We start from the raw sequence: 15,842 nt of genomic DNA, 5'->3' as shown, positions 1-15,842 counted from the left end.
CTCTGCGCCTCCCTCCCTTCTCTGTTTTCTAATTTATAGTCCAATTAAATTTAAAAAAAGAAAGAAAGAAAGAAAAAGAAACCAGCTCCCTCAAGTGGCCGGCGGGGAAGAAGATCAGAGGAGGGGAAAACAGAGATGGGTTGTTGCTGAGAGATTATTATTATTATTATTTTTGGGTGGTGGTGGAGAATGAGTTGAACAGGGACTGCATTGGGTATCAATTGAAATATCTGTTGGGAATTTGAGATATGGCCAGATTTTCAGAGAGGGAATTTCCTTCCTTCCCTTCTTCCTTCCTTCCTTCCTTCCTTCCTTCCTTCCTTCCTTCCTTCCTTCCTTCCTTCCTTCCTTTCCTCCCTCCCTCCCCTTCTGCTCTATCCTTCCTTCCCTCCTTGTCCTTTCCTCTGCTTTTCTTCCCTCATTTTTCCTTTTCTTTTTCTTTCCCCCCTTCCTTTCCTCCTCTGCTTTCTTCCTTTTCTATCCATTATCCTTTCCTTTCTTTCCTCTCCCTCCAAATCTCCTTCCTTTCTCTGCTTTTCTTCCATTTCTTTCCCTTCTTCCTTCTCTCTCCTTTATCCTTTCCTTTTCCCCTTTCTCCCCTTCCTCCCTTCCTTTCCTTTTTTCAATTTCCTTTCCTCCCCCCCTCCCTCTCTTTTTTCAGTCCCCTTCCCGTCTTCCTCCCCTCCTGCAGAGCACTTATGGGAGACCCCCAGGATGAAATTCATCCTTTTGGCTTCGCCATCTCCTGGGTGAGCTTGGGGGGGGGATTTTCAGCCAAAATAAACCGCTGGCTCGCTCGATCAACAGCATTCCCTCTTGCTGTGTCATGCTTGTTTTCAATCTGAAAGCACGTCGCCTTTCTCGGGGGGGAGAGGTTTGGAAGCCAGGCAGAAGCCTCGATTCGAGACCCCTCCTCTCATTCTTCCTCCTGAAACGTCATGGTGATAGCCCACCCACCCAATTTTCTAAGCAGCTGCTGGCTGGAATGAACGCCGATCCTTGCAAGGGACAATCATCCGTTAGTTCACCATGGACGCAAAACAAGCCAACTCATTTCTCTCAATGTAACATTATTTTAACATTTGCAAAAATTGACTTTTCCTTCCTCACATTTCCCCTCTTTGGCATGGGAGAATTCAAACCCTCTTCTGTGGCTGAAATTTCCAAGAAAACAACCACCAATAATGCGCATGTTCCTTGAAAATCCGGCGTGCTTCCGTTCTCCAATACAGACTTCATGACTGCAATTGAGCCTCCAAACATTCGGTTGTTTAGTGAAACCTGCAGGGGTGGGATTCAAATTTCTTAACAACTGGTTCCGTGGGTGTGTAGGTGTGTGGCTTGGTGGTCAGGTGACTGGCTGGGCGTAGCTTGCATGTAAATATTATAAATATTTATGTAAATATTGAATTATTTTAATAAAAAAGAGCCAATTTTACCCAAAAGCAGGCAAAGCAGGCAGGCAGATTGAGTTGCTCGCAGAATCACAGGTTCACTCAGAGATCTACCTTTCCGCAATCTGCTGCCTGAGTCTATCACATAAAATATGCTTGCAAACAAACTCACAAAATTAACTCACGACACACCATGTATGCAAATATTGATTTTTTTTATAAAAAAAAGAGCAACTTTTACCCAAAAGCAGGCAAAGCAGGCAGGCAGACTGAGTCGCTCACAGAATCAGAGATTCACTCAGAGAACTACTTTTCTGCCATCTGCTGCCTGAGTCTGCACTGAAAAATAGAAGCTTCGGTCCTAAGGAAGGTTCAGCTCTGCTTTTAGATGAGCTAGAAAGCCAGAAATGCCAACCGTTTCCTGCTTTCTAGCTAATCTTAATCTCTCAGCACAGCCGAACGGCTGATGCTCGCGGGAAAAAAAAGGAAAACAGCAGCTTACCAAATGCAGGCAAGTTTGATGGCGTGCACCCTTGGCACGCTCTCTGGAAAGCCAAAATACACACAAGGGGCTGTCCGCAAAATTTCTATTGTTCCACACGTAGCAGAGATTCTTCCTCTAATTCGGTGTTTCTCGGTTAAATTTAAGATTTGTGAATTTCAGTTCCCAGAATTCCCCAGCCAGATGCATGGACTTCAACTCCCAGAATGCCCCAGTCAATGGGTGAACTTTATCACCCCAAATGCCCCAGCCAGATGCATGGACTTCATCATGCAGAGTTCCCAGCCAGATGCATGGACCAACTCCCACAATCCCCCAGCCAGCAGGCCCTTTAGACTTTTTTTTAATGAAAAAGAAACTTCTACAAACTTCCAATTGCTCTGGAGCTGCCAGATTGGGCTGCAGAGAGTGGATTTCTGCTCTGCACAGACTTGGAGGGAAAAAATATATAGAATCACCCAGATTAATGCAATTAGAGAGAAGTTTGCAGGTTGCAACCCAACAGGGGTAGTTCAGGAATAATAATAATAATAATAATAATAATAATAATAATAATAACAACAACAACAACAATAATAATAATAATAATAGAAGTTTCAGGTGCAAGAAAGAATGGGCCGTATTTATTAATAAACAGGCTGAGTGGACAAAGTCCCTGAATTTTGGATACATCTGCATTTATATCTTCTTATTGTAATTACAGAATTATTTCCCTGGTTGTCATTTCCTTGGGAAAAAAGTTTGATGAGTTATTTGAGGTTTTTTTTTTAATTGCAAGGGAGTTTTCACTTAATCCATTGCTAGTTTTTTTTCTTTAATCTTAGCTGTGATTCCAGGTGAGAGAAAGACGGCGAATTAGGGTGAACCAAGGACATGGTTGCAATTCTCAAACAGCCCCCCTCAATTTATCTGCATGGACCTCTTGGTGGAGAAGAATGAACTTGGAAGACCTGCGATGAACAAAACCTTAAAAGTTCATCTCGGCTTTTTGGGTGAGCTTCTTCGTGGCTTTTGGGGTGAGGTTCTTCGTTGGCCCATGATGGCCTTGTAACCTCGGGAAGGATAGGTCTCAGCGTGAATCACCTGGTGAGTGACGTTCCCCCGGCCTCTGCTGTAGAGGAAGATGAAGGAGAAGCAGACCAGGACAGAACAGAGAAAGGGGACAACCCCGATGATTAAGATGCCCAGCCAGATGCTAGTGTGGAGGAAGAAGAGGGAGGAGATTGCTGTTTTATTGCGTAGACCGAAGTCCTTCCAGACCAAGGACTGGTTGAACAGAGGAACAAGAACTTGAAGAGAAGCTACCATAGAATCATTGCCGGCTGCATTGCTCGCAACACAACGGTACAATCCACTGTCTTCAAGTAGGGCATATAGAATCTTAAGAGTTCCATCAGGAAGGATGGTTGAACGCCCTTTGCCAGTTGAGTCCAAGGTGATGTTTTGAGGGTTCACCCAAGAAATACTGGGTGGTGGATCTCCATCACTGCTACAAGTCAAGTTGGCCTGCTCTCCTTCATGAACAACCACTTTCTGGAGGGTCTTGTTCTCAATCGTAGACTCCCGGCAAGTAAAGTGATGTGCCAGAGCTCTGGAGAAGTCATGGAAGACCTTCTCTCCTTTTTCTGAGCTGGTGGCACAGATGGGCAGCTGAGCCTCAAAGTTCAACCTCTGTCGTCTCTTCAAGATCCAAAGGAGGCGACAGTCACAGGCCAAGGGGTTTTGGTCCAGACGAAGGACTTCTAGGTTTCCCACCGAATGGAAGACTTTTTCTTCAAGGGTCTGGAGATGGTTGGCTGAGACGTTGAGGAGACGGAAGTGGACAAGGCCTTCAAAAGCATTGGCCTGGATGGTGGCCAGTCGGCCACCCGTAAGGTGGAACTCTTGGAGGCGGGAGAGATCCAGCAACTTCCTTCCATGGATCACTGAGATAGGATTGTAAGAGAGGTCAAGGAAACGCAGATGGACCAGGTGCTTGATGGCCCTATAAGGAACATCATGGAGGTTACATCTGACAATGTACAAGGAAGTGAGGTTTAGGCCAGAAAGACTGTGAGGCTCCAGAATTTTCAAGAAAGGCCACTGGTTGACCTCCAGAACTTTTAAGCGATGGAGTTTCTGAAAGGAATAATTGTGGAGGACCCTGAGGTTGAGAACATTGAGATGAAGCTCCACCAGGTGGTGAAGGTGGGACAGGGCCTCTGTTGGCAGCCTGGTGAAGTTGCATTTTTGCAGAGTGAACCTCCGCAGATGTTGGAGGCCTCGGAAAGCCTGACCTGAAATCAAGACCAGAGGATTGTCCCTTATGTCCAGGTTCCCAAGACTGAAGAGGTCTTTGAACGTATGATCCAAGAAGATGAGGATCTTGTTGTCCCTCATGTCAAGAACGGAGAGGTTGGGCAACCCTGTGAAGACCCCATCTGGGACCATCTTCAACTTGTTGCCCGCTAGTCGGAGGGTCATGATCTTCTGAAGGCCGTTGAAGGCCCCCTGTTCAATGTTGGAGATGATGTTGTAGCTCAGGTCCAGCTCTTTTAGGGCTTGGAGACGGGAGAACATGCCCTGATGTAGAGTACGAAGGCTGTTTTGGCTTAAGTCCAAGAATTCTGAATCCTGGGGGATCTTGATGGGCACAGTGGTCAGATTCCGGCTGTTGCAGAAGACCACCTTCTCCTGAACCAAGCATTTGCACTTGAAAGAACAGCTGTGTCCAGATCCCACCAAGAAGGTCATCCCCAGAAAGACCCAGAACCAAGAGGACGGCAGTTCCAGCGAAGAGGGCCTGCTCAACATCTCGAGAACTTCCTGAAACAACAGCTAAACAACACGAAGATGTTGACAGTTAGAAGGCATCAACAAACAGGAAGAAGAAGAAGACAACCTACCGTACTGAAGCTGGATTTTGAAGATCTGGAAAGGAACATTTGTCATTCAAGATGGATTTCTTTTCACCCTGAGCTTTCTTACCTAAGTAAGCCACACCTGAGAAACCTTTGAGGTCCACCCATTCCCCAAAGCAACCTGAAGGCAGGACAAGAAACAAAAGGGGCAAACTAATCCAGGACAGAACCCACCTGGAATTAAGGAGCAACTTCCTAAGAGTGACGACAATTCACCAGCGGAATGTCTTGCCACCAGAAGTTGCAGGTGCTGCTCCAACAAAAGACTGGACATCCACTTGTCTGGAATGGCACAGGGTCTCCTGCCTGAGCAGGCGGTTGGTCTAGAAGACCTCCGAAGCCCCTTCCAGCTCTATTCTGATGGATGGAAGGCCTACATAACCCGCCCCACCACCACCATAAACTCCAGAAAACAAAGCAAGGAAGCCTCTGACAACACTGGACTTCTATCGCTCATCCATGCTCAAAGACAGCTCCCGTATCCCAGCCAGCCACTGCAATGCAATTTCTTCTAAGTAACTCCTTGGCAAAATTCCCACCGGTGCATTAAAACCGAGGCGTCCGTAGCAAAACAAGAAACGAAGAGGCCAAGAAGACAGAGGCTACGGGGCAGCGCAGGGGGCAGGAGATGGAGAAAGAGGGGTGGCGGGTCAGGAGAGTCTGGATGTTCAAGGCCAGAAGGCAACATCTAGGGGGCTTGGCGTTTCTCAGCACTCCCATGTCCCCATGGACTGAAATTTTGATCCCATAGAAAAGAGGCTAAGCCAAGGTTAACAGAACGACAATCAGAAGGCGCCTCGAAGGTCATCTAGCCCAACCATCGCCTCAAGTAGGCGACCCTATCCCATTCCAGACAAATGGCTGTCCAGTGTCCGGATTCTGGCAGTTACTCCAATTCAATTATGAGCCTCGAGCCGCTACTCCCAAAACTAAAGAGGATTTATTTGAAGTTAACATTCTACGTCCGGCACTAACCGGGGCGTAGCCAATTCTGAGATACGTAATTCCCTGTCGCCCTTGATCCTGCTTTTCCCCCCACCCCACCCCTTGGGGTATATCATCCAACGAAAAACGTCCGTAGCCCAGAGTCATCAATCATGCTCTCCAATTAGATTTTTTTCGCAGCAGAAGCTTCAGTCATCTAATCGGTCTTTGAAGAAAATATGAATGGAATGTCCTTTCGGTTCCACACTGCCGCCTGCTCTTTGAAACTGGGTGAAAAGAAACTAATCTGAAGGGTTTTGCGGGAGCAGGAGAAGGATTTGAAGCTGTTCCTTCCTCTTCACAGTCCTGTTTGGTCCTCACCCTTTTACGGAGTACAAAATGTGATGCAAAAATTGGCACCTCGCACATTTTCAGCTCCTGCAGAGTCTCTGGCTCGGAATTTGAATTTTAATAGGAACATTTAATTAACCTGATGCAGTCAAAGTGGGGCAGCAAGAGCAGCAGCAGAAGAAAAAAGCTTAAATGGGAGATTTTTGGGGTGTGTGTGTGTGCAAAATCTTGCAATCCCTGCTGGATTTGAACCTGTTGGATTTTAACCCGGTTGAACTCCAACCTTTCGGAACATTTTATCAGATATTTTGAACCTACCTTGCCAGTTTTATGGCTGGAAATAGCTCCAAATTTCAAAGCTTCATAAACTCCGGTGTTTGTTTGTTTTTTTAGAAAAAAAGGGGGGGGTCTCTTATAGGGGTGGCCTTTAAGTCCCTTGTCTTCCATCTGGTTGTGGGAATTGACAACCCACAAATATCTGGGGCAGAAGAACACCAGATGGGAACAAGGCTCAGAGCTGCGTCTTCGCGCAAAACTCCTCCAAAAATCTGTGTTTAAAAAAATAAAATAAAATAAAATTATATTTTCAAAGAGAGAGTCTCCCCCAGCCTATTCTGACTCGTAAAAACCCATTTATTTTTATTTTATAATTTTAGATCGAGCGGAGAGCATTCCTTTGGCACCTTCAGCGCGTGGGCTGAAATCATTATTATATACTGTAGTTTATTTAAAAAGAAGGTGGGGAAAAAAAAGAGAGAGATGTGCATTTGTGTGTTACATTATCCGGCAAAAGGGAACGGGGCTTAAAGTTTCCTTTTATCGTTCAGTTTTCCAAACCGAAATCATGCAGGGTTGCGACAGGGAGCCTCGATTCTGCAGAACCCAGCCTAGCTTCCTTCGTCCCCCTTCCTCCATCCAGCTTTCAGGGTTCCAAGTTTCTGGATTCGAACCTGGGACTTTTGCCTGCCAGACCCCAATTGAGTTACGTTCACCCTGCCAAGCCTGCCCTTAACGCCAACGAGTTACCATCAAACTTGCGAACTTACCACTGGTTTTTTGGGGGGGCTCCTCCTCTCCAACCGCTGGTAATTGGACGGTCAGACTCACCGGGACATCAAAAGGATCCTGGATTGGAATATTTGGTGCCCTGGGTGGGATGTCCACTCTCCGAAGCCACCTGGGTGGAAAGTTGGAAAAAAATCAATGTGGATCGTGTGAATTCAGCTTGACCCCCTGCTTGTTCTTTTGAGAGGACGAGCAAGTGTGCAACGCGTTTGCTCATCCCTCTCTCCTTCCCCAAACAAAATAAAAATGTCCACATGGAAGGATCTTCCTCCTTCCAAAGAGAAGTCGCCCCGAGGCAGGTGCCTCACCTGCAAATAGCCCAGAAATAGCTCCGAAAAAGGAACAAATGGCTTACCTGGGGTTGCTCTCACCGCTTACGAGTCCGTCTCCCGTCTCCCGTCCCTCTGTCCTCCCTGCCTTGGGAACATTCGCTTTCCCACTTTGTCATTTGTCTTCTGGGTTCTTTTTTTTTTTTTTAACTGCTGCTTGGCACACACAGCAGCAAAGCAACAACACACACACACACACACTCACACTCTCACAAACTGAAGCTGCCGCCAATTTTCATTCCGGCAACCCAACAAATAAAGCGCTTTGAAATGTATCGATTGGATCGAAGGTGCAAGGTCAAAACTCGGCCCTCCCGTTCCCAACTTAGGGGGAGGCTTTCCATGCTGGGAAGCCCATGAATGGGACCCCATTAAAAATAAAATAAAATCCCTGGAGAAAAAGAGCTGTTGATGGCTACCGTTTCTCTGACCGAGAGGCGAAGGGTTTATAGGCTGTTGTGATGACCCCAACGGGTGTGGCACAAAGGCAACCCAGTCAGATAATTTGTGGGAGTCCCTTTATTAGCTCCAACTTTGCCCCTGATGTCCTGGTTACCTTCTGGGCTGGAGAAAAAAATTATAATCTGCATGTCCCTTAAAGTCAAGAAGCATCCATTTCTGAGATTTAATTTGTAGTGATGTCAAGGTGATCACTGAATCCTGACCATCTCAGCAACTTCTTCCAAAGCTCACAAATGGATATCAAAATAATTGAAAGATGGTTTGCCAGAACCATAGATCAGAAAATAGGAACTACCCCTTATGTGGATTTGATCTGTCACCTTTCAAACATTCAGCGGTTACCTTCCCACCTGAAAACTCGTAAAACAATTATCGCAGCAATAACAGAAATAAAGAGAGCCAGCCAGCAAATAAAATCCAACCATCGTACCAATATGCACCGTGGTTTAATTAAATTAAAAAGTAGACTAAACGGTTTCCAGCGTACGCTTTCTTAAAGACCAACTTCTTTAGTTTTAGAAATAAAAAATAAAACTTTTTCAACCAGTATTTACATGGCCTCCCCTCCCTCCCGTTCTTTAAATATTCCAAACCATTAAAAAAAAAACCCACCAAGGAAAAGATTAGAAGAATAGAAGAAAGGGCTCGAGTTAAATCCACGAACATCCGATACAATGTCGTGGATTTTTCTGTGCAAGTGGACAGTGGCGTCATCTCGACAAGTCATGGGCGGAAAAGCTAAGAGTGTCTTAAACTTAGTCCTGCAAAGATGAACCATTTGCAAGGATTTTAAATATCAAACCAACATGGATTGTTTTGCACAGAGGTGGCATTCAACCGGTTCACACCGGTTCATGTGAACCGGTAGCAAGGATTTGGTGTGGGTCGGCAAACTGGTAGTAACTTCTGGCTGGCCACACCCTGACCCAGTCACCTGGTCGCCACTCGCTTGCTTGCCCCACCCGCCTAATGCTTGCTCACCCCACCCCCAGTCACCCCTTAAGGTATTTCTTTTTCCCCTCCCAACAACCAGCTGTTTCTACGATCAGCTGTGACGGGATTCCCCTCGCTTACTGCTTCACCCAGGCGGCTTCCCTAAGGCCCCTACCTGCACTGCACCTCCCAGCTGATTTTTGGCTCATTTGAGGCTTGAGGAAAGCTTCTGCAGGCTTTGCAGGCCGAAAAATGGGCCCATTTCGTCACTTCCGGTATTTCTGTAAATACAGGAAGTGATGAAATGGGCCTATTTTTCGGCCTGCAAAGGCTTTCTTCAAGCCTCTGGGAGGCTGCAAAAGGCCTCAAACAGGCTGAAAATCAGCCGGGAGGGGCACACATGCGCAGTGAAGTAAGTTTGCCTGTGGCTCACGTGCCAGCACAAATGGCTCTGCGTGCCACCTGCGTGCCATAGGTTCATCATCACGGCTCTATGCGTTTTAAAACAACCCAGGGAACTTTATATTAGCACCGCTGTCTCCAAAGAAAACGGGCGTTGGCTTCGAGGAAATTGCTAATAAGGCAAACCCACTTATTGGGGTTCTAAACGGAGGCGGCAAAGCCGCGTCCAAGGTGCAGAGATGTACTCCCCACAAGCACACTTTTTTGCACAAATGCAGAAGTTGAAGCTGGTTGGCGAAGTGACAGGGCAAAGAGAAAGAAGGGTGGGGGGAAAACAGAGAGGGGTGCCTTTGTTATCAAATACAGACTTAGCAAAAAAAAAAAAAAATCTATCTTAGAGAGCCACATCTGTCCATCTCTTTCTCTAAATGCATACATATATATCTATATAAATTTCTTTTGAACTTGGCCAAGTCTCTTGCCGTTAAAATGGCACAAATGAGGTATTTTTGGGGGGATCGCCCAAGCTGCCAGCGACATCCAATGTTGTCTTCCCGTGAAACCATCTCCCGGTGGATTTGTCGATGCCACATAATCCCCCAGTATTGCTTCTTGCTTCCGCGGCCGCTAACCCTTAAAATGTAAACTGGAGCATTTTGAGGTGGGGACGCTGTTTTTCCTCCAGAATGAAGTGGGACACCCCCAAAATGAGGACAGACAAGCAATCACCAACTCCTCGTCCTGCCCCGCCCACTTGTCGACTGCTCCCCTCGATCCCAGTCTTCATTTTGTATCCGGCTTCCAGCGACTGGGAGGCAACACCTGACCTGTCCTCAGCTTGTGTGTGGGGGGGGAGGGGGTTACTCTCCCGTGGGCCCCTGGATCAGAGGGTCAGAGTCTGAACTGAAGAGCTCTTTGTACAGCGGTGGGAAAACCGCGTGGACAACCATGGGATACATCTGGCGAAAGGAGCGGAGCTTCTCCACGTGCTGGGAACAGAGACTTCGCAACTTCCCTTTGGGCGGCAACTGGAAAGAGAAAGCGGGAGAGAATGAGATCATCTCACCTGGTCTGGCTCACCTGGAAGGTGACCCATTGTAGGAGACGACCAGGCTGAGCGAATCCCTGCACGCCCACAAGAGATATCTAAGTCCAGCCTATCTTGAATTCCTTTCTTATCTCCCGCTCTTTTCCCTTAGCCGTCAGTTGGCCCGATTCTCACAGAGAACTTAAGCTTGCCACGAATCTTTATACTCATTGGACCGGCTTGAATCTCCTTGTCTTTTGGGGGGTGTTGGCTATTCCTGCCGGCAAATCCGATCTAAGCCTAGTACACAAAATTGTCCGCTACAACATCTTTCCCGTCAACGACTTCTTCAGCCTCAATCATAATAACACACGGGCAAATAACTGATACAACCTCACAGAAAACCGCTTCAAACGCGATGGCAGAAAATACGACTCCAGCCCTAGAGTGGTCAACGCCTGGAACGCCCTACCCGACTCCGTGGTTACAGCCTCAACCCCTCGCAGTTTCAACCTCAAACTGTCTACCGTGGACCTCACCCCATTTCTAAGAGGTCCTTAAAGGGGGCGTGTATAAGCGCACCAGCATCCCTACCCCCCCTGTCTTACTATCCCCGTTTATCTAGCATTTACTCCCTTGGTTCTTGTTTGTGTTCATACCTACACTGCTTATCTTGTACATGTTTGACAAGGTAAATAAATAAATTGGATGAGCACCAGAAAACAAGACAAGAAACAACGGATGGAAATTAATCAAGGAGAGAAGCAACCCAGAACTAAGGAGAAATTTCCGAACAGTGAGAACAATTAACCGGTGGAACAAAGTTGCCTTCAGAAGTTGTAGGTGCTTCATAACCAGGGTTTTTTTTTTTAATGAAAATATTGGACAGCCATTTGTCTGAATGGTTGGATTAGAAGGTCCCTTCCAACTCTTGTTTAACTCCTCTCTTCGAAGCCCTGGCAGATACACTCACCTTTGCCAAGATGCCTTCTCGGTTATTTTTCTGCAACATCTGTTTGAAGGCCACTTCAAGGTTGTTCTGCAAATAGGCCACCTTGCTTTTCTCTTGCAGCCACGGGCGATCTGCAAAAGGGAGAGAGAAGACCTACTGGGGCCTCACTCCATTTGCAGAAGCAAAACAAGGCTTGGGTGCAGCCCTTTGATTTATTAAATTTATATGCTTCCCACGTTCCGGATCAGGTGACTCTTGGCAGCTTGGAGATGATAAAAAGGCAACCACTCCCAGAATTCTCCAGCCAGCATAGCTGGAGTTGAAACCTACAAGTCTTAAAGCTGCCAAGTGTGGAGGCCTCTGCTTTTAAAGCTATGCAAATAAAAAACCTTCAAACTAGGTAGATCCCCAAAATCGAGGTTTCGAGGCGGCCTGATTTTGCCACGGCTTTCCTGGAGCAGCTGCTTGACTTTAAGCAAACGTCTGACTTTTTAATTCTTCTTTTAAACTTTCTCAGGCCTGCGAATAATTTAGACGGTGCAGCGACCGAGTCTTTTAACCCGTCTGTTCTTCAGCGCTGGTTTAAATGAATGCTTTGATTTGAAGCTGGGTTATAGGATCAGCTGGTCAATCCAACCAGCTCTTTCCAGCTCTTGTGTAAATTCTTTTTGCTTTTTTTTTTTTTTGAGACGAGTGAAAACACAAGACATTTGTAGATACAGTTATGTGGGGGGAAAGGCCAAAAACCGCCACCCAATTTTGTATTCTCTTCCACTAAAGAAGCCACAACCTCCTCAAACCACAGCAAGGAATTGCAAGAGGGCCAGAGTTTAACTCCACAACCAGAAACCTCGGTCTTACTTGCGTTGATCAGCACCAGGGCTGTGAAGAGAGCAATTTCGTTCTCGGAGAAGTGGAGCGAACACAGGCTGTGTGTGAAATCGAAGATGGAGTTGATCAGTTCATTGCAACCTGAGAAAAAGGAAGACTCGTTGTTCACATGATCCCACAAAAGAGGAGGAGGAGCAGGAGACAAAGAAGGAGAAGTAGGAGAAAAGGAAGAGGGGAAGGAAGAAGAGGAGGAAGAGAAGGAGAAGAGAACAGAGGAGACAGAGAAGGACAGTGGAGGAGGAAGAGAAAAGGATGAAGATAGGATGAGGAAGAGGAGAAGGAGAAGGAAGAGGAGGAAGATAGGATGAGGATAAGAAAGAGGAGGAGATAGAGAAGGAAAAAGAGAAGAGGAAGAAGCAGAGGAAGAGGAGGAGGAGAGGAGGAGGAAGATAGGACAAGGAGAAGGAAGAGAAGAAGGAAGAGGAGGACAATAGGATGAGGAGAAAGGAAGAGACAGAGAAGGAGAAAGAGAAGAGGAAGAAGAGGAGAAGGAAGAAGATGGGATGAGGAGGAGAAAGAGCAGGAGGAAGGATATAACAATTTCACGTTCCCCTTTGGGGAAGTTAGATGTATCTTGGAAATCAACTCCTGGAGTTGCAACCACCTCTCGTGGTCAGTTGACATTCCTCAAACCCACTCAAGTAGCAGGACTCCACCCTGTCACCAAAACATCTTGCAAGACCCCTTTCTACGCCCTACTTTAGACCCCGGCCCGAATCTAGAGGGGATTCCACCTTTCTTGGCGCAAGAGGTAGAAGGACGCTCTCGTACCCAGAGATTTGAAGACTTCTGGGCCAGCATATTTGCCCTCAAAGAATACTGTCCGGTTCTCGGAATTGAACGCTCGGCACATCCTCACCAGAACGACCTCCATGGCACCTGAAGCGAGGGGAGAAGATAATGTTAGCATGGCCAACCCCTCCTTTTTGGGGGGGGGGGGTGCAACCTCAGCTCAGACCAAAACGGGTACATTCTGCACCCCTCTACCGCTGTCCTGGTCTCTCCTGTCTTTGGGACAGGAACAATTTTAGGAATTTCCTCACACTTCTAATCCAGTCAATCAGAAGTTCTCTAGTTGGGTTACTAAACAACAACACGGGAGGGGAGAAGGAAATTGAAAACATGAAGTGCAAAGCCAAACGCAACGACGTAGGAAAAAAACAGGAAATATGTGAATCTCGGATGCCCGGCATAAAGGCGGCCCTTAAAAAAATAATAATCACACAATAAAAGGAAGTATCGTTTGTTCTCCACAATTGTGTGAATTGTGTGTGGCATCGCACCCGAGGCGGGATTCAGCCAGTTGGCACTGGTTCTGAAGAACCGGTAGCAGAAATGTTGAGTAGTTGGGAGAACCGGCCAATCCCACCTCTGACTGGCCCCCACCAACCCCATCTCTTCTCTGCCTCCCATTGAGTCCCAGCTGATTGACTGGGTCTTGTGTTGCCCTGCACAGGAGAACGGAGCTGGAAAGCAGGTTAGTGGGGTGGGGAGGGAAACGGGGATCTTGAAGTTTCCTTCCCCTGCCACGCCCACTAAGTCTCACCACGCCCACCAAGCCACGCCCACAGAACCGGTAGTAAAAAAAAACATGGAATCCCACCACTGCATCGCACCCCTTACCTGCTTTGAGAAGCACAATCTGGTCGTTCTGGCAGAGGTCCATGAAGGCCCCCATTCGCTTGGCGAACTCCACCACGTACTGGATGGCTTCCGTGATGCGGCAGGCGCAACGTTCCCACATCTCCTCCATAGTCTAATGGGACAGAAGGAGGGAGGGAGAGAGAGAGAGAGAGAGAGGATGATGAAGAAGAAGTTTGGGTGGATTGTGAGAAAACAGAAGGGAGTAAAGATCCAGAGGAAGTAGCATTGAAGACGTTCCCCAGTTGGGTAATGAAATGTCTACAAGAAAACAACCAAGTTCAGAGAGCACCAAGGACCCCACATTCCTCCTCCTCTTCTTCCTCCTCCTCCTAAATCCCTCTCCCCTCTACCATTGATGATGTTACCCAGCTGGGTCATGAAACGTCTGCAAGAAAACCCACCCAGCTCAGGACCCCCCACACTCCTCTTCCTCCTCCTCCTCCTCCTCCAACAGAACTTTAAGTTGGGGGTCTTCCTCTCTGAGAGTGGGTGCCCCCCCCATCTTACCTTCTTCTGGTAGCTCCCAATTTCTTCTCGGGTGAAGGTCTCCCACCTCAGCAAGTGGAGGTCTTCCAAGCGGAGTTGACAGGTCTCCCGATAGGACTTGAGGACATTCTGGGTCAAGTGCTCTGCAGGAGAAGACAACAAGGTGGTCCCGTATGAGCAATCAGAACCCCACAGAAGCGGCTTTGGGATCTAGTCTCGGCTGCCTTGACTTCTGTTGCTTTCCCTTAGCCTGATTTTGAGACGTGGGCTAAAAACCCCTTGGACGAGAAGACGTCCAAGGTCTCTTCCGACTCTTGTTATTCCGCTGAGGACTCCCATCATCCACTGAACGCTTCTATTTCTTCCAGCCTTTCTGGAAACCTCCGTTCACTCACCAATCTCCATCAGCGAAGGGTGTGGGCACTCCAAGAAGCTGGTAAAGCTCGGGTTGGTGTAGAGGTCAAGGGTCTCGCTGGCTGTTGTCCGTTCTGCTCTGCTGACATTGGGGGACAAGAGGTCTGGCAATGCCTGTGTCTCCAAAGAATAATAGATGCTGGTCCTGGGTTCTACCTTGATGACTTCAGGACTATACCCTTTTTTGAAGAGGTCCTGCTGTTCTCCACCCAGGAGGCTCTGCGCCTTGGGGAGTTCGTTAGAGTAGGCCAAGCCCGCCGTCTCATCCGGAGACTGGCTAAGGCGGGTCTGTCCAGTGAGGAGAGCAGGGGAGCCTTCCCGGAGATCTGGAGAAGGATCCAGCTTGAGTTGACCATCGGCCATGCCCAAGGAGAAGGTGGAACTCTCTCCGCCTTGATGTTGTTGCTGTTGCAGCTGTTTCTGGACTTCGGCATGGAGGCTGTCTCGTTGCTTCTTGGACATCCGGCCAAATTTGACAGCTGGAAGAGAAAACAAATTAAAGATAAAAATAATGCAGGACATGAGCAACTTGGTTTATTCAGTAGTCACCTGAAGCTCCTCAACATCTCCAACCTGGTTCTTCTCCCCCCTTGTCCTGTTTTGTGGTGTGTCACCACCAAAGTGAGGCAACGAACAGAGGGAACATCTCCCAACACAAAATCTTATGAGACTTGGGAACTATTAAGATACTTAATTTAGTAGCTGGAACAATAAAGGGGCCAGAACACACAGTTGTGGTTGATTGATTGGAGGGCTCCTGCATGAGGAAATCTATGTTATGATTAGTTGCTCTGGGTGTAAAAGGGGGAGTTTTCGTTTTTCCCGCCTTTTTCTTCTGTGTTTATTGCTGTTTGATTTACCTCACGTGATTTACCTCATGTGATTTATCTCACACGATTTACCTCACGTGATTTACCTCACACAATTTACCTCACGTGATTTACCTCACACAATTTACCTCACGTGATTTACCTCACACAATTTACCTCACGTGATTTACCTCATAATGTTAGTGTGTTCCTGACTATCTTGTCTGCTGTTTAAATATATTTAAAATGTTTAAACATACTTATTCACATAAAATTACAAGTTCATGTCAATGTCTCTAATTTCATTTGGACACCAGTTGCGCAATTCCCTGACAGGAACCCTCCCTGAGGTGCACC

The 15,842-nt window shown here is 47.2% G+C and overlaps 2 protein-coding genes across 6 annotated transcripts in view; both read right to left on the bottom strand.

Moving 5' to 3' along the window:
- Window positions 1-2,470: 2,470 nt before the first annotated feature.
- LINGO4 (leucine rich repeat and Ig domain containing 4) lies at window positions 2,471-8,223 on the bottom strand. 3 transcript variants are annotated; one of them, XM_087914249.1, is made up of 3 exons: window positions 7,492-8,223; window positions 6,390-7,248; window positions 2,471-4,713 (listed from the first exon to the last, which is right to left on the bottom strand). In XM_087914249.1, the coding sequence occupies exons 2-3, from the start codon at window positions 6,516-6,518 to the stop codon at window positions 2,872-2,874; spliced, it is 1,971 nt and encodes a 656-aa protein (XP_087770375.1). In that variant the 5' UTR covers window positions 6,519-7,248; window positions 7,492-8,223; the 3' UTR covers window positions 2,471-2,871. The 3 variants fall into 3 exon arrangements, with proteins under 3 accessions (XP_087770375.1, XP_087770374.1, XP_026575998.1); XM_087914248.1 differs by having other exon boundaries at window positions 6,390-8,223; XM_026720213.2 differs by lacking the exons at window positions 6,390-7,248; window positions 7,492-8,223 and adding an exon at window positions 4,971-5,845.
- Window positions 8,224-8,338: 115 nt separating this feature from the next.
- RORC (RAR related orphan receptor C) overlaps window positions 8,339-15,842 on the bottom strand; it is a 33,606-nt gene continuing 26,102 nt past the window's right edge. For all 3 annotated transcript variants that reach the window (XM_087914252.1, XM_087914251.1, XM_087914250.1), the window contains 7 exons: window positions 14,658-15,155; window positions 14,284-14,405; window positions 13,756-13,888; window positions 12,904-13,011; window positions 12,103-12,213; window positions 11,263-11,372; window positions 8,339-10,290 (listed from right to left, as the gene is read on the bottom strand). In XM_087914252.1, the coding sequence (XP_087770378.1) occupies window positions 10,123-10,290; window positions 11,263-11,372; window positions 12,103-12,213; window positions 12,904-13,011; window positions 13,756-13,888; window positions 14,284-14,405; window positions 14,658-15,155 (1,250 nt within the window). In that variant the 3' untranslated portion in view covers window positions 8,339-10,122. The remainder of the gene's footprint in view (window positions 10,291-11,262; window positions 11,373-12,102; window positions 12,214-12,903; window positions 13,012-13,755; window positions 13,889-14,283; window positions 14,406-14,657; window positions 15,156-15,842) is intronic.

The sequence above is a fragment of the Pseudonaja textilis genome, chromosome 16 (genome assembly GCF_049901715.1).
Source record: "Pseudonaja textilis isolate UNSWEBS1 chromosome 16, rPseTex1.2, whole genome shotgun sequence".
Taxonomy (NCBI): Eukaryota; Metazoa; Chordata; class Lepidosauria; order Squamata; family Elapidae; genus Pseudonaja; species Pseudonaja textilis.
This window is presented reverse-complemented; position numbering and strand designations above follow the sequence as displayed.

Bases quoted from the DNA above. Each gene is read 5' to 3' on its own strand.
- LINGO4 (XM_087914248.1), bottom strand. From the start codon at position 6,518: ATGGAAGACAAGGGACTTAAAGGCCACCCCTATAAGAGACCCCCCCCT. The intron at 4,714-6,389 runs GTAGGTTCAAAA...CGTGTTGTTTAG, and splicing joins CCAGCCATAAAACTGGCAAG to CTGTTGTTTCAGGAAGTTCT.